Here is a 22,451-nt window from a genome sequence, read left to right on the forward strand (position 1 = left end):
AGCTCTATCGATCTCTATCGAGCTATCATCGAGCTGAAACATACCCTATCGAGCACTATCGAAAAACTATCGAGTTCCATCGAGAAATATCAACAACCTAAATTTATCGAGCCTATCGAGCCAGCATCGAGCCTATCGAGCTAAGAAAAATCTGTCTGTCTAGATAAATAACCATCGAGCTACAGTCTAGTCTCATATCGAACCATTATCGAACCTATCGAGCTATGAAAAATCTGTCTGTCTAGATAAATAACCATCGAGCTACAGTCTAGTCTCATATCGAACCATTATCGAACCTATCGAGCCCTTGTAATATAATACAACATATCCTACCGAGCTCTTATCGAGCTCATGTCGAGCTCATATCGAGCCATAATCGATCCATCATCGAACTGTTCAAACTACCTTATCGAGCCTACTATCGAACCATAATCGAACCTATCGAGCCACTGGTTCAAACCCAGAAAAATTTCCCACAAAATCGGACAACCCATTCCACAAATCACAGATTCAACAACGATATAAAGCAAATATGGACTTGGGTTCAAGATTTTACCTTAGTTTTTTAAACTTTGAAGGAAATATGCTCCGTGGGTCTCGGGTTTGACAGAAAAATGGGAGTTTGCAGTGGGCTCGAGATCGCCGGAGAAATGGGAGAAGGTGGGGGCTCGACGGAGAAGGTGGGAGCTCGACGGAGATGCGGGCTCGACGGAGATGGCGGCTCGACGGCTCGACGGAGGTGGGGGTTCGATGGTTTTTGGGGGATTTTTGTGAGACTGAAAGAGAGAGAAACCGAGACTGAGAGAGAGAAGGCTGAGATTGAATGGGAAGGGTATTTTCGGTAGGAGGGAAAAGCTTAGCATTAATTTGAAAATATTATTAATGTTGGGATTTTTTGGTAATATTAGGTATTATTAGAGATAAAAAGTGAAATTTCCCTATATATATATAATATATATACCACTACAAATCTAGCTTACTATTCCTCATTCATGGGGCTATATAATATATATATATATATATATCAGCGGGTAGGATTTTTAATGTTGTTATTTCACATCATATCAAAAACGTGTGTACGTAATATCCACTATGTAAAACCCTAGCCTATAGATCTCTTTAAGGAACATAATGTATATGTTGTTGACCCTATATAGTACTATCAAACGATTACAATGAAAACATATGAAATATATATGAGAACACGGTCATGATCATGATCATGATCATGATCATCATCATATATAATCCACTATTTCTTGCTCACTTTTTGTTATTAGTGCTCTTTAGAGACTAGAGAGTTACTTTCTTTCTCATCAAGATCCATTTTTCTCTTTGTGTTTGTCGTTTTACTTACTGAATCATATGCTAGCTGCAACTCATATATATATTTATATTAATAAGAAAATATCCTTACAAAGTACATATAGTAAATAAATATATTAATGAATAAAAACGAATAAGGACAAGGATAGTGGATGAAAAGTACTACCAAAGCAAATAATTGCTCAAGGAAGTTGATTATTATATCTTTGTTAGAATGTGTGGGAACGTAGTATAGAAAGTAGGAAATGTTACACGGTAAGAAGGGTTCCATCTCAAAACCACCACTTGCTGATGATATATGATGATCTCCCCGAATCACAATGAGTTTTTGGATCGGTTTTGAATTTAGATTGTATTTGTATTGATAAGAAGCATTAGATTTCATCTCAAAATTAATTAATGATAAATGAAATAGCACATGTTCTTATAAATAATATAATAATTGTACATACTTTTAATGTGAAATTCTATTTTCTAGTCTATGATTCTCTAGTCTATGAGAACTGTAGCATAGCAACATATTACCCCACGTATAATATTATTATAGTTAATTGATTATATATACTTTCTTTCTCCTCAAAAGCGCTTTCCACTTTTATTGTATGGGAGCAATAATTATAATATAAGTGTTACTTGGCTCATTTGCGAGAGAGAGAGAGAGAACGAATCTTTTAAAGGCTTAGAAACTAGACTACTCTACAATACTCAAACACACAGTATTTTCTTTCAATTTCAAGAATATATTGTTACCCCACGTATTCTTTTTATTATTTAAAAAAAAAAAAAACTTTTTCGAGAGAGAGAGAGAGATTTTGAAGAGTTAGAAACGGACGTGGCAGCATACACACCATCAAACTTTTTTTTATTTAAAACTTAATTAATTCCCTGCGTGACATGGGTTCTCTTATATATGATATCATTTCGTACTAAAAATAAAAAGAATTCACCGAAGGGAAGGGAAGGGAAGGGAGTCTTCTTTTTGTTTAGGGTTAGGGCAAAATAATTGATGCAACATGCAGTGATATGATCTCTCTGGACATATAGTACCAAGTACAAAAATTCACTCACCTAGCTACCTAATAATAACGTAACAATGAAGTTTTTTATTAAGTGGTATTTGAGTGCCTCTCCTTTTCTCGATCGGTCTAATACATCCTCGTCTTCTTTTCCTTTGCAACATAAGTAATAGTGCTGTCCTGAAAGTATACAGGCCCTAGCTATAATTAAGCTCTCAGTGGAATATGCATCTTCCCAATAAAAAATATTATGCACTTATTATTAGTAGAGTTTTGTACTTGTAGTCTTAAATATCAACCTATACTTATTTAAATCTATATATATGTTCACTCTACTAATTATATTGCTAATTCTACATGGCATAAATGTGAGTATATAACACCTGGCCTCACTATATTAGATTAATATTGTTATGGGAAACGTCATTTGAAAATCTCCAAGATATGTAAATATTATGCTATATTTGGCCCAAAAAGTAAATAATTGATATATTTTGGACAAGTTTTATAACTATGCACAATTATAAAAGTTGATGCAAATATAAATCTTTCATTAATGCTTATTTAATATATATTTATTGAACCTGACAAAAAAAAATATTTATTGAAAATATATATAAAAAAGCAATAATTTTCCTTTTTATTTTATGCCAAATATACATCATGTTATATTCTATGACAAATTTAGCACAATTTTTGGCATTTGTCAAATTTTGCATAGCTTTCGGCATACTATTGGAGCAATTTTTTTTTTATAGAATGTGCTATATTTTAGCACTGCATTGCATCAGTAATTTGACATTCCATTAGAGATGCTCTTATTGTGGCAATAATAATTGATGTGACATATCATCATTGGTGCAACTAGAAAATGTAGGACTTGATACTAATAAATTGCATCAATTACGTTAAAGTGATATTAGCTAGGCACATGTTACCTCTAAGGGGTTGTATGGTATGCAGTAATATGGAGACGAGAATGAGAATCTGAACACTTTCTCATTTTTGGTATTGTGTTTGAATTTTTCTAACCGAGTAAACTATACTCCAGAGGTTTTAACTTTACATGATTTTAGGTTCAAGTGAAAACTCATCTGTTAAGTGGTTTTCAGATATAGAGGAATGTGAAATACTTCAATTTTTAATCTAAACCAATAAGTTTTTAGTATTAATGACTTATTTTATTTTTGAAGCTTATAATATAAAAACGATATACGTATATCAAACTGTAAAATAATAAATAATGTTTGTTTATTTAAATAAATTAATATGTAAAGTCTATATTATCATTTTAGTTTAAAATAACAAATGAAATATTATTAAAAATAAAATAAGGATACTTTTGTATTTTTAAAAATTATACTAGAATCTAGAATTTAATAACTCTATTTTTTAATTATGTCAAAAAAATATTTCATAAGTAAAATTGTTTATAAATGAGTACCAAATGATATTTTTTAATTCGGTGTACCAAATGAGTATTTACCCTATAATTTATAATCTAAGGAAAAAATTATTAATTTTTTAAAATGTCATGTTCTATTTATAATTATATTATTTATTATTTTGATAAAATATATTATTATATTAATTTTATGAAAATATAAAAACTTGATAGATTCCTATGCACAACCAAATATAGAAAGTGATATTCCTAGGAATCATATATTAGAATCCAGTGCACAACCAAACACAGTGATGCGAGTTTCCAGACTATCAAATTACCCTCTTCAACTTTTCTAGAAATATGAAAACAGTAAACTCCTCGTACCAAACGACCGCTAATTAGTTTGATTATTGTTAAGTGGTACCAGTGTAGCCCAACACCACAATGAGTTGACATATATACATTTATTCTTACAATCCAATATCATGTCTCACATATTTTATTTTTACAAGCATTATGGGGTATCGCCAACCATAGAGTGTCAACTTATGTGAAATTTGGCAACTTAAGGTGACAAATAGCAACACTCTTAGTTTGATATCACGCCTTTTTCATTCTATTCACTATGTAACCTTATATCTCCTACTCATGACTAAACCTTCTTACATTACTCTCTTCGCGTGGCTTAATAATACCAAAGAAATTTTCATTATTAAAGTCATTATCTTTGACGCTATCTATAAAATCAAACACCTTCATACATAGCTAAACACACCATTTCTTCTCTTCTCTTCTCTTCTGATCTTCTCTTCTCTCTTTCTCTCTCTCTCTCAACCATGGATGATTTCCTGAAAGAAATAATAAGCTTTATGTCTGCCCCTCCCACCGAGGATACTAGTACAGTCACCTCTCAGCCACTCCCCACCAATGCCGCCAACAACCCAAGCATAATCTACCGAGACTTTCTACCCATTCCTTATACCAGTGACCAACCTCATCAGACCGCCATGTCTGGCCCTGCAACTCGGGCTCCATTACTTCCTCCCCCTGCTACCACTTTGAGCTTGAATGTTGGCCCTACCGAACCACTTCGGCCCAAGGTCCGGTCCAAAAAACCCACCTCGAAAAATGGTCCTCTCTCTGAAGAGAATCGATACAAGCGCATGATGAGAAACCGAGAGGCAGCTATCAGAGCCAGAGAAAGAAAGCAGGAAAGTATTGTATTTGTGTGTGTGTGTGTGTATTTTATTAATTTTATTACTATTATATATATAATAATAATAATAATACATGTTATATATACCCTTTTGTATTGTTTGTTTTGTACAGATTTATATAAATTATTTGGAAAATGACATTGTTAAATTGGCTGAAGAGAATGCAATACTGAGACGAACAAAACTACAGGTAAACTTTGAACTACATTAACTCTTTTTTAGGGTTATATAATAGAGTCTTATAGGAAATGTTAACTATATATTTCACACCAACTTATATATATTTTGGGTTAATTAACTTTCTTTTTTTTGTTATTCTCTCAGATGGAGAGAGTGGCTGCTACTCAACGGTCGAAAAAGTCCACTCTTCACCGAACTTCAAGTGCTCTATTCTGAGCTTCTGTTCTGACATAAGAACATATATATATATATATGTGTGTGTGTATTTAGACATCTCAATGTCATGTATTGAGTTGTTAAGTGTCTTAATATAAAGTGTACTTTTGTTTTTCCTAAGAGGCTGGAACTTAATATATTGTGAGCCTCCCTTAGTAGTATCCCGTTAGAAGTTATTATTATTAGTTAAGTGTTTGTTATTTTATGTTTTAGCCAGATGCTGCATGTACTGGAACGTATTTAAAGCTATGTATGCATATTGGTCTCTAGATCTTCTATTTTATTATTACTATAATTGTAATGTATTTATATATGTATATGATTTATTAGGAAGATTATTAGGTTTTGGAGAAAAGTGTTTGTTACTCTTGCAGGAAGAAGGAAATTGGAAAAGTGTTTGTTAAGAGAGAATATCCATGAAGAATACATTAACAGAGTTGCAGCAGATGAGCTCAGAGCTTCCATAGCCACGACAACAACGAACAATGGAATTAGACAAGACGAAGTTGAACTAGTCAATTAGTTAAAATGATATACTAAATAATGTACTTCTATAAACACTTTCTTATTAAAGGATGTATGTTAAGCTTCAACTACTACTAATAATAATAATTATTCTTTTATCATTAATTACTCTATACATTTGTGAATTGTAGAATTTCCCATTATATTATTATTATTATTATTATTATTATTTTACTTAATATTACAAATATATTAAAATTTCTTCATAATAATGTTGGGACCAACATATTTTATTACTACGAGGATATTATAACTTAATTCTATAAATATAAAATGTTAGAAATATACACATTTAAATCTAAATTAAATAATAATTAATAAAACATATCAACTAAACATTGATAAATGAAAATAACATAAAAGTATAGTTACAATCACTACAAAAATCAACACTTTTATCGACGTATTTTTGCGCTGGCAGAAGTCATCTGGACTTTATCGACGCATGCGTCGACAAATGTTGACTGCGAAATTCTGTCAGTAATAAGACTTTTGCCGGCGCAAAACGAAATACGCTGGAAAAAGTAACTTTTACCAACACAAAAATGCGCTGGCAAAATAATAGTCACCTTGAGGAAAAATGTTTGCATGAAATTGTGAAAAATGGCAAAAATCTTAGCCTTTGCCGGCGCAAAATCACGCAAGAAAAAGTGACACTTTTTAGCGGCATAAAATTGCGCCGACAAAGGGTAAGAATTTTGGCGGCACAATTTTGCGTCGGCAAAAGTCTATTTAATTGTACCAATAAAGTATTTTGCCGACACAATTTTGCATCAGAAAAAGTAATATATATTTATTTTTATAAAATTAAAATAAAATATAAAAATATTTTAATATTTTTATTTAATAATTTTAATTTACATTGAATTAATTCTTTATTCATTTTTAATTCATTCAGTAATTATATTAATTTATTTAATAAAAATTTATTTGTAATAATTAAAAATTAAATTATAATTATTAATGTTAATTGTCTCCGCTAAACATAAAAATATTAAAGTAGTGTAGTAAATTAAAACATACATTGTGTTCTAATAATATAAACTAGAAATAAAGAAAAAATGTCTACAAATGGGTAGTGTTGTGCTCATCATCCCTGACTTTGTCAGCTGCACCATCATCATCTTCATAATAACTGGTGACCAACGATTCCGAGCACTCATCCAGCTTCTGTCGCTCCATATCTTCAACCAAAATAATTAAGAGAACATTAATAATTATCTTAAATTAAGGAAAACGATAGTCATAATTTCATGACTCTTTGTCTCCCTAATTATCATTATGTGAGAATAATATTTGCAAAAATAAATATTTATAATTACCAAAGAAAATATAGTTAATTATGATTTCTTGTAGTGAATGTATATATATATATATATATCTATATAAAGATGGAAATATACAAAGTTATTTATTTACCGGTCTAAATTGATAATTAATTTTATCATAAATTTTTAATATGTATAAAAGATAGCGCATATATAAATATATTTAATATTAACATAATTAGTCACAAGAAACTATATATGAGTTATTCCAAAATAGAATAATACATATAAATACTCTTATTGTTGAAGTAAAACAGCGTCAATTGTGAGAGATATTATTAATTATAATATTAAAGGGTAACACAAATATATTCTAATAAATTTTGAATTCTCGCTGTTATGTACCGTATATATATATATAAATAATTAACCATAAACATAAAAATAATTTGAGGCAAACCATTATTGACAAGATCTAGGGCAACCAATACAATACTATAATATATATCTATATATATATTTAATTAAAGTTGGAGTTTCGGAGGTTAACATTACATAAATCTTAGTTTTTCACTTGCTGCTGGTTTACATTACATTATTACATTTCCGAGCTAAGTTTTTGTATCACTACTTTGTGCTGAATAAAATTTATTAAGGGTTATACTTTAATTTGTATTAAAATTGTTTACTAAAATATAAAGTGTAATTAGAAACGGGAAATTTAACTATGCGTAATAGTGCGTCTAATTACTAAATAATATCAGCACTATTCACTTTTTAAAATTTGTGCTAAACTTTTACCAAGTACCAAAAGTACCCCTTTCATTTTTTCCTGTCCCAAAATTTTCCCCCACAAACTCTTTCACTCTCTCTATCTCTCTGTTGCTTCTCTCTCTCTCTCGGCCCGAAGAAGAACCCAAACCTCGAAAACCAAAACAAAGAATCAATATCACCCTCTCTCTTTCACTTCTCCCACGTCGGCCACCGTCGACATTGTAGAGGGAACTCGTCGAACCAACGACGGCCACCAAGCTAAAAACCCACGATGTCGAACCCGTTGAACCCACAATGTTGAACCCACACTCCCATCAATTTTAAGGTAAATTCTTGAACCTTCGTAATGATTATTGTTGGTTTAATCACTTTGAATCCGGTACTTTGGAATGGGTATGGCAGTTCTTAGCACTGGGTTTTTCTCTGGTTTTTCCGATGGGGCTCAATGGGTTCAATGCAACCTCGATGGGATGAAAACATTAGCCTAACATTCGGTTAGATTAGAGCTCGATAGAGATTGATAGTGATTGATTTGAGCTCGATAGGAATCGATAGAATTTCAAGATAAGCTCGATAGGTGCCATTGTTGAATTCTTGATATGGGGTATGGTTAGGCTCGATAATAGCTCGATGGTCAATATCAATTGCAGTTCGATGGAAGCTCGATGGGTACGTGGTTAGGCTCGATGGGGTCTACGATTAGGAGCTCGATAGGAGCTCAATATAAGCTCGAAAGGAAAGTAATTGGTTAGGCTCGATAAGCTCGATAGTTGCTCGATATAAGCTTGATTGTTCTTATTAAGGCATATTAGAATGTGTTATATAAGTTAGCTCGATAGTGACTTGATACTAGTACTCGATAAGCTCGATAGACTCGATAGAAGCTCAATAACCTTGTTTATTACAGATGCTTGATGAAATTTTTTTGAATTTTTTACAGATTCAGTTTGACATTTTGTTTTCTTACCAATTTTTTTCATGTGTTGTTGCAGATGCCTAAGTTTCTTGTTCCATTTAGTGATCACTTTCCCGGTCGAGTAACATATTAGGGTAGTAGCACTTTAAAGGATATTAAGAGTAGGTTTGTGCAGCTCGAGCTGATAGAAATGGCTAAGGAATCCCCTTTGAAGCAGTTTTTTTTTGCTTCGAAGTTAAATTTCTCAGGAGTTTTGGTGCATCAGCTACTTTTGAGGAAAATTTCTAGTAATAAAGAAGATGAGGTGCATTTCTTTCTGGGTTGAAGTCTTGTAGATTCAGCGCGGGAGAGTTTGCCCTGGTGACGGGGTTGAATTTCAGTCGCTTCCCATCACCAGAAGAGTTGGAGGAGCGTAATCTTAGCGACTGCTTGATAAAAGAGTATTTCAATGATGCTGAGAAAGTACAACTCTTGCAGGTGAACAATGCTTTCAAGACTTGTACTGTTGTAGAAGATGTGTAAAAGTTTGATCTTTGTTTGTTGGTTGAGGGGGTTTTGAATGCCATAGAGGGCAAGTTGCATATATGGCGAGATATTGTGAAGATAGTCGAGGACGTAGACTACTTCTTCAGCTATCCATGGGGGAAGTACTCTTATGGGAGGCTTTTATAGTCTTGTAAGAAGGACATGCTGAAGCAAAAGGCAAACTATAAGAACAAGAAGGATGCCAATGTGCAGCAAGAGTCCAAGTACAATATGTATGGTTATGTCCCGACCTCACAGTATTGGGCATATGAGGCTATTCAACAATTTGCGACGAAGTTTGTTGTGAGCTCGGGAAACATGGTCCCGAGGATGCTTAGTTGGTTGCATCGGAAGAACAATGATTTCACCAAGTCTGTCCTCTCACCAATGTTATCAAGGAAGAATGTAAGTTATATTTGATTGACATTTAATAATTATTTTTATCTATATGCTTATCTTTTATGATTATTTGAGTTAATCAAATATTTTATGTTGTTTGCAGTTGATCGTCCTTCCAATGTTGAAGCCTCGACCAACAGAAAAAGACTTTTATTTATTGTTGATAGGGGGAGATCTTCCCCTTTATCCCAGGCTTGGTCAGGACCACGGAGAGGCTGATGAGGAGGAGGATGCGACTTTTGAGAAAGTCACTGAGATAGTTTCTCAGGTAGCCGAGGCAGCGAAGATATTTGATGATGTTGTCCCGGAGGAGGAGAAGGTTGCAGGTCCCACCGCTCCTGTTGCCCCAGCTACAGCCCCAGCCTCAGCCCCAGCACCAGCCCCAGCCCCAGCCTCAGCCCTTGTGCCAGCCGATTTGATCGAGCGATTGGACAGAGTCGAGGGTCGACAGGAGACCCTCCTGAAGAACCAGATAGTGATCCTAGATGCAGTCAGTCAGATCCTGACATTTATTAAGGAGAGACTGAGGGGCTCCAATGAAGATTCATACTCAGAGTCACTGGATATTCCTCTGGACTAAGTTGATGATCCAACCACACCTCTCACCATATCGTTGTGACACCTGATGTTGCGACTCCGAGAGTCGCTATTGTCAACCCTGAGGATGTTGCCGGGGTTCGGTTTCAGAGGACTAGACGCCAAAGACGCAACCCAGATTGGTTTGAGGACTACACTGATCCCACGAGTAAAAGACATCGCACTGATGCAGCTGCACTAGAAGAGGAGGCTACATAGATGCTAGACCCTCTCAAGAAGCCATTTCGCAAACTGTATAGGACAGTCTCCAAGTGGCTGCTTGGAGACATCACCAACAAGACCCCGAGGGATGTAAGGACTGGGAATCATGGTCCAACATGGTTTTTGATGTGGAAGACACCCCAGTCTTCCCAAGGTATAGTTCTCCCAACTGTACACCGGATGAGAGTGTTTTAGATCGACTAGAAGCCATGATATATTATTTTGTAAACATGGGAGCACTCCATCTTCTGTGATCTTCTATTGAACATATTGGAACCTTCCCTGTATTGTTATATTCTGTTCCAGTAGGACGGCTAGAGCTGGTGCCAGGTGTTCGACGTCCTTGACTTGGTGGGTTTGCCTGTGCAATAGGACGTACTGATTGTTCTTGTACTTGTTCGACTTGCAAATCATGAGACATGTCAATTATCACATCTGCACTATAATATGCATCTGAATCATATCCTGAGTCCGCATTATGTTCAGCTACTGGATCATCATTCACATAGAGGTCGTACTCATACTGGTTGTCCCTCAAGTCACAAATAGGACCTTCTAAAGTACTGGCTGCTCCCTCAGGTCCGGGAGTGGAATATGGGTCTGCAATGGCAATCTTTTTAACAGGAGTGACACACAAGGCCAACCTTTCTTTAGATGTTACTCCTAAGAATTCACAGACAACAAGATCACTTTCAAAATGAACGGGTGTAAACGGTTGGTCGTCGCATGTGTAAGGAACCTCCAATTTCAACCCATACATCTGATTATCAACTTTAAGTTCCTTGTGAAATATGTCAAGAAGTTGCAAGTACGTTACAATATCCTCCATCGGTATCACCATGCATTGAGGGTCCTTGAAAATCCACTTATTCCCTTGTAATTCCCAAATAAAATTATAGGATACAAAAAACGTAGACAATGGAACTTGTGTCGGAAAAAAAAAAAACATAGAAATTGTTAAAAAAATTGTCAATTTTTCACAGTCATGAAAAAATAATATTATCGAGCTTCCATTGAACTCTATCGAGTTACCATCGAGTTCTCATCGAGAGCTTATCGAGTTCTTATCGAGCTAAAATTTCTTAAACCGAACATAAACCTAACCAAAACCTTCATCGAACCCCTATCGAGCACTATCAAGTACTCACCATCGAGCAGCATCATTACATACCCATCTACCAATTATCGAGCCTCTATCGAGCTCCTATTGAGCAGATATTGAGAAAACAACTACATCAAATATTTTAAGGTCTAATCAAACCCTTATCGAGTTTCCATTGAGCACAATTGAGCAACAAAGCCTAAAACTATCGAGCTACAATCGAACTATATCGAGCAGCATCGAGCTCATAAAAGAACATTCTTCTACATACCATCAAGCCCCTATCGAATCGTTATCGAGCTCCTATCAAGCAAAACAGTTGCAGAAAACTCAGAAAAACGCAGATGGTGAAATCTCTCTAAAAAATACACCAATATAAGCTTAGATATGTTCGAAATAGCCAAAAAATGTAAACAAACAATACCCAACACATAAAATGAACAACTTCTTACCCATGATTTTTCTCCCTCAAAATGGATGTTGCCTTTGATATTGGTGACTTCACATAGACAATGGAGATGACTAACAATGATTTCGGCAAGAAAATCATACAAATTCGTGGGTTTTAGGGAGGATTCGGTGAGAACAAGAGAGAGAGGGAGAGAGAGAGAGAAAGATAAGGTTTTATAATTCTTGATATAATGAGAGAGATATTTTAAATATGAGATGAATGTTTAACATCAAATTAAAAAAGTTAATAGTGTTAAGATTTTTTATTAATATTAGATAATATTAAATATGAATAATGAAATTTCCAAAAGAAAAATGCATGGTCGGGGTAGTGCAAACACTTTAGATGCTATTGAAAAACACACAAAGATAAAAACAGCTCTATACATAATATGACAAAGACATCTCTATCAACTTTTTTTTTTTTTAAAATAACAATATTATTATATTAACAAAACAAAACAAAAGATACGTAGAAATTGGTTCGGTAGAGTTGCTATACACTCAGTGGAATGGAGAGAGAAGAAGCTTTTTCAGGGGCATTGATGCCCTACAGTCTACAGAGAGGCTACAAAAACCTACAAAGCCAAATAATGTCCCAACCGAGGCAAACAAAACCTACACCACAACATATATATTTATGAAAAGCCTATCCTCCCTCAAAAAAAAAGAAAAGAAAAGAAAACAAACCCTATCCCCCCATAAAAAAAAAAAAAGAAAAAGAAAACCCTAAGTCCAAACTATTTTCTACTAATTAAACGCAAAAATTCAACTTCGATCTTTCTTCTCTTTCTAAAAACACCGTAGGTTTTTTAAAAAAAAAAAAATCATGCCTAAACAAAGTTCAAATCATAATCAACCAAGCTAGGGATTCAACAAAATATGTTTTTTTAATTTATTAATATTTATCGTGTGTTATATTGAACATTTATTTGATTTTATACTAGTACTTTATTTGCCATGTGAGTAAATATATTATAAAATATCATATATATTCACTACAAAAAATAAATTACATTTTAGTTACTCACTAGTATAACTTTAATCACAATTTATTATTTGTAGTCATAAAATTTGTTACGACTAAAAATACATTTACTTATAACAAATTGTGATTGTTACAACTAATATTTTTAGTTATGAATTTTTTAGTAAATAGTAAAAAAAATATATAAACATATGCTATTTTTGAAATACCAAAAATTTACCATCTATTTCACGCACACAACTTACTATTTTTGTAACAATATTACAATAATATTACTTTTGAGAGATTTTCTTAGAATTAATTGACTTTAGGATGTTGTTTGTAATTCTTTAATTTCAAAGGGTTTTAATTTATTTTTTTAAAATAAACCATATAAATATTTAAAGAATTTATGGATAAAGAGATTGGACGTGGGTTGGTATATATGTTTGATATATTATAACTAGTTAAATCATTTTCTTTTTGATAGAATTAATATACAATAGAAAAGAGAAATAAGTAGATAGAAAAGTCCCACAAAACTTAAAGCAACCAACATATTGTCTACACTCATTACAAAAAAATCTTACTTTTAGTCGCAAAAAAATTGTGACTAAAAGTAAAATCTTATTTAATATATAAATATATATATATATATATATAGAAATGGGACCTAAAATAATTTTTTAAAAATTAAAAATTAAAATAGCTATATTAAAAAGGAAAATTAAAGAACGTAAAATACACTACAACAAATTTCATTATTAGCGGCGGGGGACTCCGCCGCTAATAAATGCCACGTCCGCCGCTAATAGGCTTTAGCGGCGGGCCTCCGCCGCTAATACCCCGCGCCTAAAAAAGTGTCGCTAATAATGATTATTAGCGGTGGACTGACACACCCGCCGCTAATAAGCAATTATTAGCAGCGGACATTAGCGGCGGGTTCCGCCGCTAGTAACTATGTCCGAGGCATTAATATTAGCCGCGGGGTCCGCCGCTATTATTGTATTTATAATTTTTTTTAAATTAAATTTTAAATAAATTAATATTTATTAAATTTAATTATTTTTAAAAATAATTTATAATATAATTTAATAAAAATAAACATTTAATTAATTTAAACATAACTAACATTAAAATTAATATAAATAGTTTTAATATTTATCAACCTAGTAAATATCACTATAGTCATTAAAAATAAATAAAGTATTAATTCAGTCCAAATATATAAACTAGTAACTAAAGAAAGTCATTAAGATTAATATTGAAATTGTCCTCATCTTCAACATTTTGGTCTGGCTGTGAGGATGATGGCTGTGGCGGCGGTGGCGGTGGCGGTGAAGGAATATATGGTGGTTGTGATGATCGTCCGAGCGTGAGGTCCCCAAACAAATCTCGAGCTGTGGCTGTGGCGGAGGTCCCCAAATAGATATTATTTAATTAATTAAATTAATAAAAAATAATTAAAAATAAATTATTATTTATTCATAATTTTTTATAATTTTATTAAATATAATTATCAATTTTTATATTAATGTAATTTATATTAAACAATATTATTCAATAAACAAATTAAATTAAATTATTTAATTAAATAATAATATATCAAACTTTTATAATTTAATAAATTAAATTATGAAAAATTAATCAAAAATTAAATTATTATTTATATAATTATTTATTCTTAATTTTTTTATACTTTTATTAAATATTATTATCAATTTCTATATTCATGTAATTTATATTTAACAATATTATTCAATAAACAAATTAAATTAAATTATTTATTTAGATAATATTATATCAAACTTTTATTATTTAATTCATTAAATTATTAAAAATTAATCAACAAATAATTTATTATATATATAATTATTTATTCTTAATTTTTTATACTTTTATGAAATATAATTATCAATTTCTATATTTATTCTTAATTTTTTATACATTTATGAAATATAATTATCAATTTCTATATTTATTCTTAATTTTTTATACTTTTATGAAATATAATTAATATTTCCACAATACAATATTTAAAAACTTATACACAAAATTTACAGATAATAATCTAATACACTTTAAGTCTAAAATAGAAGAAACAAATATACCAGTTTCAAAATTTAAGTGTCCAGCCCCAAATCCATGCCCCCGGTCCACCCACAATCTCAATCCCCCGACCTTAAACAACACACACACAGATACCCTTTTGTTATTTTTTATTATTTAATTAATTAAATTAGTAAAAAATAATTAAAAATAAATTATTATTATCTGAAAACACTATTAGTAAAAGTGCAAAAAACATATACCAGTTTCAAAATTTAAGTGTCTAAAGTGAACATTCTACAACTAACATTTTGCATATCAATAATAGAGAAAAACCATTGTATTTAAAACTAAATGACTTGCTTACCTCAGGAAGAGCCACAGGAATGCTCACGGAAGATGCCTCACGGAATGCTCACCGACTACTAAACCCAAAAAAGAAAAGAACAAACAATAGAGTTGTTTATCAAAAAAGAAAACAAGAAATGGAGTTTGTTTATCAAAACCAAACGAAAAAAGAAAAGAAATAAAGAGAATTAATATATATATATATATAATAGACCCAAAACAAACCTGTGCAAAATTTCTCGTCGGAGAAGAGAAGTTTTCCTTCGGAGAAGAGAAGAGACGCGGAGAAGAAAGGGCTGTGCAAATGCCTATTATTGTTGAGCATTAGCGGCGGGACCCGCCGCTATTATCGTCTCCCGCCGCCATTAATATTATTAGCGGCGGAGCCCGCCTCTAATAAAAGGTGATTACCCGCCGCTGATACTATTAGCGGCGGATAGTCCGCTTCTAATATAGGTGATTATCCGCCGCTAATAAATTTTTTAATATTTTTTTAAATACTCCCTTGTTATTAACGGCGGACCCCAAGTCCGCCGCTGATAAACTGAATATTACAGGCGGACTTAGTCCGCCGCTAATAGGCTTTATTCTTGTAGTGATAGTATATATATATATATATATATATATATAAAAGATATATCCATATGTATACACAATTACTATAAACATAAGATAATCTTCAATGTAGTGCTAAAAAAAATGGTACATTGTTATGGTGTTGTTTTGTAACTATTAAAAAAGTAGTTTTTTATTTAATTAATTAGAAATTTGATAATTAAACATAAAATGTGTTTGGTAACTATATTTTTATTTATTATTTTTTTAAATTTTAATTAAAATTTTGAAAATAGAATTTTTTTCACTTTCAAATTTTTTTTAAACAATTTTCAATTTTTTTTTTTTTTTTTCCTTCTCTTCTTCAAATAAACATATTATATTGTTAAACAAAAAATAAAAATAAAAATTATCAAACACATTTATTATTTTTTCTTTTTAAAACAAAAAACAAAAAACAAAAATAGTTACCAAACATATTTATATTTTTTAAAAATAAAGAAACAAAAATAAAATAATATTTCCATTTTTGTGTTTAAAATATTCAAAAACAAAATGTTTACCAAACGACCCTATATTTAGCATATTTTAACAAAATTATTATTCCAATGTTGTTCTAAAAAGGTGTGTCAAATTTCACACATGCTAAAAGTTGTGCTAAATTTGGCACAAGATATAACATGAGCCAAATTTGATACAACAATTAATGTCACTTTTTTATTTAGTCACTAATTTATTAATTAACAATTAATACCTACTTTTTTTACAATAAAAAATGAAAAAAAAAATTGTTATTCTTTGTATATTATCAATAAATATTAATTAAATTAATTTTTTTTTTTTTAGTTAACTTGGATCTTGTACATTGGAGGACAATTACAAAGATTTAGCCAAATATAATATATCATTGACTCATTTTTTGTGCCAAATTTGAAATAAAATTTACCTCTGCATTGAAGATGGTCTAACTGCATATTATATGGAAAGACTTTGGGTATGATAATACGTACATTTATTTTTGGAAGTGTGTCACAACACTTGTATAAAAAGAAAAAAGAACAAAAACCTTAAAGAACAGAGCCACGTTTCCAAAGTCCAAAAGATCGAGTCATCGACCACCCTTTTTTCCCAGTGATATAACTAGCTATATATATTTTCTAGGTAATTTTATTATTGTAAAGAAGTGGGTGTTTACGACAATTAATTATCCCTAGTTTGAACAAGCTTTTTGCCATCAAATTCCTAAATTAACAAAACAAGTTCAATTAATGACAAGAGAAATGCTATTAATACATTTTACGTTACACTCTCTTAAAAATGAATAACACGTGAATTTCACTAATAATTTAAAAATATATTAAAATATAAAAAATCTAATAATATCATAGATAAAGGAGAACAATATCAGTTAAATCACTTTTTTTTCTTTGAGGGATACAATATAAATATTATTGGTTACAGAATACCAATGGTTATTCTATCAAAACAATATATAGAATATAATTGTTCATACGAAAAAAATGACTGCAGAAAGAGTATATTAGCTTAATTAATAATTTGTCTCGTACCCACCCAAATATATGTAATAAATTACTTTACGAATTTATTTAGATAAGTTATATATGTGTTTTTAATTTTACTATCATTATTAACTAATTAATAAGAAAGAAAATTAAAATAATTTTAATATATGTTCTACTTATTAATAAGTTTGGGATAAAAAAACACAGAAAGGGGACAAATTAAACTCGATCAGTTGCTTCCTGCTTCTATTGATTATTAGATAAGTTCCTGTTTTTTTTTCTTTGCTCTAGATCTCTCTATCCATGTGATAATTAATAAAGAGCTAACAAATTAATTAGGTTAGAAGATAAGACATGTCATTGTTTCATTTTTATTGTTCCTGTTCTAACTACACAAAAGAATACGCTACATATTTCTCTATATATTACTAAAAAAAATCACCATGTAGTGTAATAAATGATATAACATATATATTTATATATTATGCCACATCAAGCATTAATTTGTTCGTCAAGAAAAAAGAAAAAAATAATTCAATGTAATAAAGATAATATGCCAGATCGTCCTATCACGTATATATATATATGTTATATATATGGTAAGTTACACAAGAAATCTTCAAAAAATTTAACCTGTCTCAACGAAAAGTGTTAAAAGGTAGTTTTTATAATGCATGTTGAGTTGGCCTGTATATGATTGATTTTATTGTTTTTATTCATGAGTAGGGTTTACTTTTTTGAAGAACCACTTTAAAATTATATATAAGATGGGAAAGGTTTATACGAATTATATATATTATTCTAAAGAATCACAGCATTATAGAATTTCGTAAATTTTAATCATTCCCAGAATTATGTTCAGATTCTTATCGTACTTATATAAATATAGGAAATTTCTTTGGTGTATTTGTTTACAACTTCACCGGTGCACCTATTGTTTCATACAATTACACTGGTGCATAGGGCTGAGCATCGGTCAGTTTGATCGGTTTTTTTTATAATATTAAATTTATAATTCGGTTTTCAGTCTGGATTTGTGCAATCCAAAAACCGACCGACCAAAAACCAGTTAAAGAGAAAAAAAAACGACTGTTTTGGAACTGACCAAACCGAATTTTTTTTTCTTTGAGAAAGTTTTAGTTAAAAAAAATTAAAAATTTTAGATTGTTAGAATCTATTTTTGTGCGTTTTTTAAAATATAAATACATAGAACATAATTACATAATTACATTCACAAATTTGAAAGTTTGAAACATAATTAAAAGTTCATAAGCATAACATAACCTCAAATCACAACACACCATCAAAAGTCCAATACTCTTCTCCAATGTCTATTGTCCAATTCCAATCCAAGACACAACACAACTAAAACCAAAAGCCTACAACCACAAATATCAACACATGGTTAAAGTTTAAACTTAAAGTCCAAAGTCCATTACAACACAAATAAAATCTAAGTGTAGTCTACTACAACAACACAAATCAAGTTCAAAAGAGTAGATAGAAAACAAAATCCAATCCAAAATCCAGCATTCATTTCATGGCCTACATCAAGCAACCATGACCACCTGCTGCTCCTAAGAGAAAAGAAAGAATAAAATTATAAGTATGACACATGCTACATGGTATGATACTTTTAAGAAAAATAAAGCTAGTAAACTACAATCTTAGAATTCAACTAGTTACCTTGAGATTTCAATTGTTCTTATCGGTCCCACTCCCGCTCCTAGACCCACTGCCAATATTCTCAGGTACATAGGTAATACACGAGCCATCACCTGACAAATCTTCAATTAATACAAATAATAAGCTATAATATATATAAATATATTTCAATTAGAATAAGATATTAAGTAAATAAATACCTGGAAAAATTTGTTCACATGCCTCTAAACCATCAATCTCATCCATGTATTGTCGAAGCACAACAGGCTCTTCAGACTCACAAGTATACCAATTTTTAGAACAAATCAAAGCCTCCTTCATCCTGGGGGATGAGGAACTCCTAAATGAATCTGGGATTCTTCCCCCAGTAGAAAAAACTGATTTAGATGCTACTGTAGACATCTAAACAGCCAATACATCTTTTGCCATGCACGCAACTATTGGATACTTGAATCCATTCTGTTTCCACCATTGTAGAATATCAAAGGTAGGATCAAGCTTCTCACGAAGATCACTCAAGTACTATTCAAGATCATCTTCTTCAATGTCATCACTAAGTTGTAGTTGCCCTTGAAGAAATGATTCTGTAGTGGAATTGATAACAAGCTAAGATGGTTGAGACTGAGATTGAGATGGTTGAGGTTGAGATGACTGAGATGGTTATTGTTGTTTATTAAAAGCATACAGTTGTGCCAAAGTATTTGTCACCAACTTTATCATTTTTTCAGCATCACTTGAAGTGTACACAAATTTGAAACCACGATTCACAACCTCTAATTTATACCTTGGATCAAGAATTACTACTACAAAATACCCTTTTATGGGACACTTTTTTAGGACACACACATAAATGCAAGTCTTTAAAAATATTTATAGAGTTTTTAGGACACTCATTAAGAGTCTTGAAAAAACACAATTTAGGACTCGCAATGAGTGTCCTAAAAAAATATGCGAGTCCTAAAAAAATCTGGGCTAAAAAATAAGTGTTTTACTTAACAATTTTAAGGACTTGCTTTGAGAGTCCTTAATACTCTTTAAGGACTCACTTTGCGAGTCCTAAAAACACATTGGCTGAAAAATTAGGAATGATGATTTTTAAAGACTCGCTTTGCGAGTCCTAAAAGAGTATTAAAGACTCTCAAAGCAAGTCCTTAAAATTGTTAAGTAAAAGAGCATAAAAACACTCATTGTTTCGAAAATATAGGGTCAAAATACATATATTTGTGGATTTATTTCAGTCACACACAATATATTTTTAATTTAAATAAAAAAAATTGTGTTAACTGAAAAAGAATTTATATATTAGATATCAGTTTTTTTTTTTTTGTAATTAAATAAATAAGAAAATTTTAAAATAAAAAAAATTTGAAACATAAATATTTTTTCCCTCTTTTGACCTCAAATATCATAATAAACACCTAGGCCATTATTTTTTCTCAGAACCACAAAACCACAAGAAGAATAAAAGGAGAAGGTTGTACGACGGCAGGGGGTCGGGGTCGAGCTGTACAGCGGCAAGAGGCTCGGGGCTGGGCTCGACGGCAACGATTGGTGGCTCAAGGGCTGGGCTTGACGGTGGGTGGGGGGTTTCGGGTTTGGGCTCGATGGCGCAGGGGGGTCGGGGTCGGGGTCGGGCTGTACAGCGGCAGGGGGCTCGGGGCTGGGCTCGACGGCAATGACTGGTGGCTTGGGGCTGGGCTCGACGCCGGGTGAGGGGTCTCGGGTCTGGGCTCGATGGCGCAGGGGGGTCGGGGTCGGGCTGTACAATGGCAGGGGCTCGGGGTTGGGCTCGACGGCAACGACTGGTGGCTCGGGGGCTGGGCTTGACGGCGGGTTGCGGGGTCTCGAGTTTGGGCTCGATGGCGCAGGGGGGTCGAGGTCGGGCTGTACAACGGTAGGGGCTCGAGGTTAAACCAAATATTAAATAATCAACTCATTGCCTTGGTTTTTTCTGTTTCTTTCTTTTTCATCTTCTTGGATTCTAATTGTTGATGATGTTTCCAGTGAGGTAATTGGTTTGCATCTATAATTGGTAAAATGAACAAATGTAGTCTTACTCTCTTTATCTGTTTCTCGACTCCCATTTCCATTTTTTTTGCTCACTTGATTGGAATTCATCTACAAGTTGTACTTAATTATGTGCAGCTAGACCAGCAAAGCTTGTTAGAGATACTGAAATGATAGCACCATGTCCAGCAACAATACTTTATCCAACAAGTGGAGGCAACATCCATTGTTTCAGAGTGATGACCCCCTGTGCCATATTTGACATCCTATCACCGCCATACTCTTCAGAAATTGGACGACATTGCACTTATTTCCGAACATCTCCAACAAAATATTTGCCTGGTAATAAAAGCTTTATTTTTGTTATTGAGTAATGCAGTCAGTTTCTATTTTTCAGAAACCTTGTTAGAAGTACGAATGCTTTAACTTTGAAAGATTAATTCAATTATAACTCATTAAGTCTATTCTTTATTGGATTGAAGGTAGTCTTGAGTTGGATGGAGTTACAACTCCTGAAGTGACATGGTTAGAGGAACATCAACCTCATGACAATTTTGTGATTCAGAGAGGGCTGTACAAGGGTCCTGTTATTAGAGCTTGAGAATTTCTTATTTTGATGTTCTTTGCATTTTAGTCAAATTTGCTTTACTTGATAGGAAACATTGAGGGGAACTATGGTATATGGGTGGTTGAAATGACCATGGCAATAATATTTTTGGCTATGTAAGTTGGGCATTTGGTTTTGTACATAATAAAACAGTCGTACACTCGTTGATTTACTTACTGACCTGACATGAAGCTTGTAGAGTAATCTCTAAAAGTTCTTTTGTACAGGCATATTTTGTTCTTTTGCTTATGAGCTGATATTTGATATTTTTTATGTCTTTTGTAGGGCCTAATTTGAAGTAATTTGGATACCATTGTTAGTTTTGTTCTCTTAGTTTTGAAGTAAGCACAACATATGAACTTGAGATATATGGAAACTAGTGATTTTCTGCTAATTGTGGCCATTGCAACTTGCAAAGCTATTGAGTGTTGAAATTTTTTACTTAATTACTTGTGTTAATACAGGGTTGTCTACAAAATAATCAGACAACTCTGGAATGAACTCTTTTTCCTTGGATACATATTTGAAACCAAGTATGCCTCTCTTTCCCTCCACATATTGAAAGAGGTTTATTAGTCACTCCATTGGGACTGGGAGGGAGGTATTTATGAGAGAACATATAGTTGTATGG

At 32.1% G+C, this 22,451-nt stretch overlaps 1 protein-coding gene and 1 long non-coding RNA gene across 2 annotated transcripts; both read left to right on the forward strand.

Annotated features, from left to right (window-relative positions):
- The first annotated feature begins 4,486 nt into the window (after nt 1-4,486).
- Nucleotides 4,487-5,631, forward strand: LOC133804645 (bZIP transcription factor 27-like). Its single transcript, XM_062242786.1, has 3 exons — nt 4,487-4,937; nt 5,056-5,136; nt 5,271-5,631. Exons 1-3 carry the CDS (start codon nt 4,566-4,568, stop codon nt 5,340-5,342), a joined length of 525 nt encoding a protein of 174 aa, XP_062098770.1. The 5' UTR covers nt 4,487-4,565; the 3' UTR covers nt 5,343-5,631.
- A 15,488-nt stretch (nt 5,632-21,119) lies between these two features.
- Nucleotides 21,120-21,450, forward strand: LOC133804583 (uncharacterized). The gene is made up of 2 exons (XR_009878545.1): nt 21,120-21,214; nt 21,352-21,450. It is a non-coding gene; the product is annotated as an uncharacterized LOC133804583 (long non-coding RNA).
- The last annotated feature ends 1,001 nt before the right edge of the window (nt 21,451-22,451 follow it).

This window comes from Humulus lupulus, chromosome X (genome assembly GCF_963169125.1).
Source record: "Humulus lupulus chromosome X, drHumLupu1.1, whole genome shotgun sequence".
Lineage (NCBI taxonomy): Eukaryota > Viridiplantae > Streptophyta > Magnoliopsida > Rosales > Cannabaceae > Humulus > Humulus lupulus.

What these genes read in the sequence shown, in the direction of transcription:
- LOC133804645 (XM_062242786.1), top strand. Translation starts at nt 4,566, where the DNA reads ATGGATGATTTCCTGAAAGAAATAATAAGCTTTATGTCTGCCCCTCCC. An exon ending in TCAGAGCCAGAGAAAGAAAG is followed by an intron (nt 4,938 to 5,055) that starts CAGGAAAGTATT and finishes GTTTGTTTTGTA; the next exon opens with CAGATTTATATAAATTATTT. An exon ending in TGAGACGAACAAAACTACAG is followed by an intron (nt 5,137 to 5,270) that starts GTAAACTTTGAA and finishes TTATTCTCTCAG; the next exon opens with ATGGAGAGAGTGGCTGCTAC.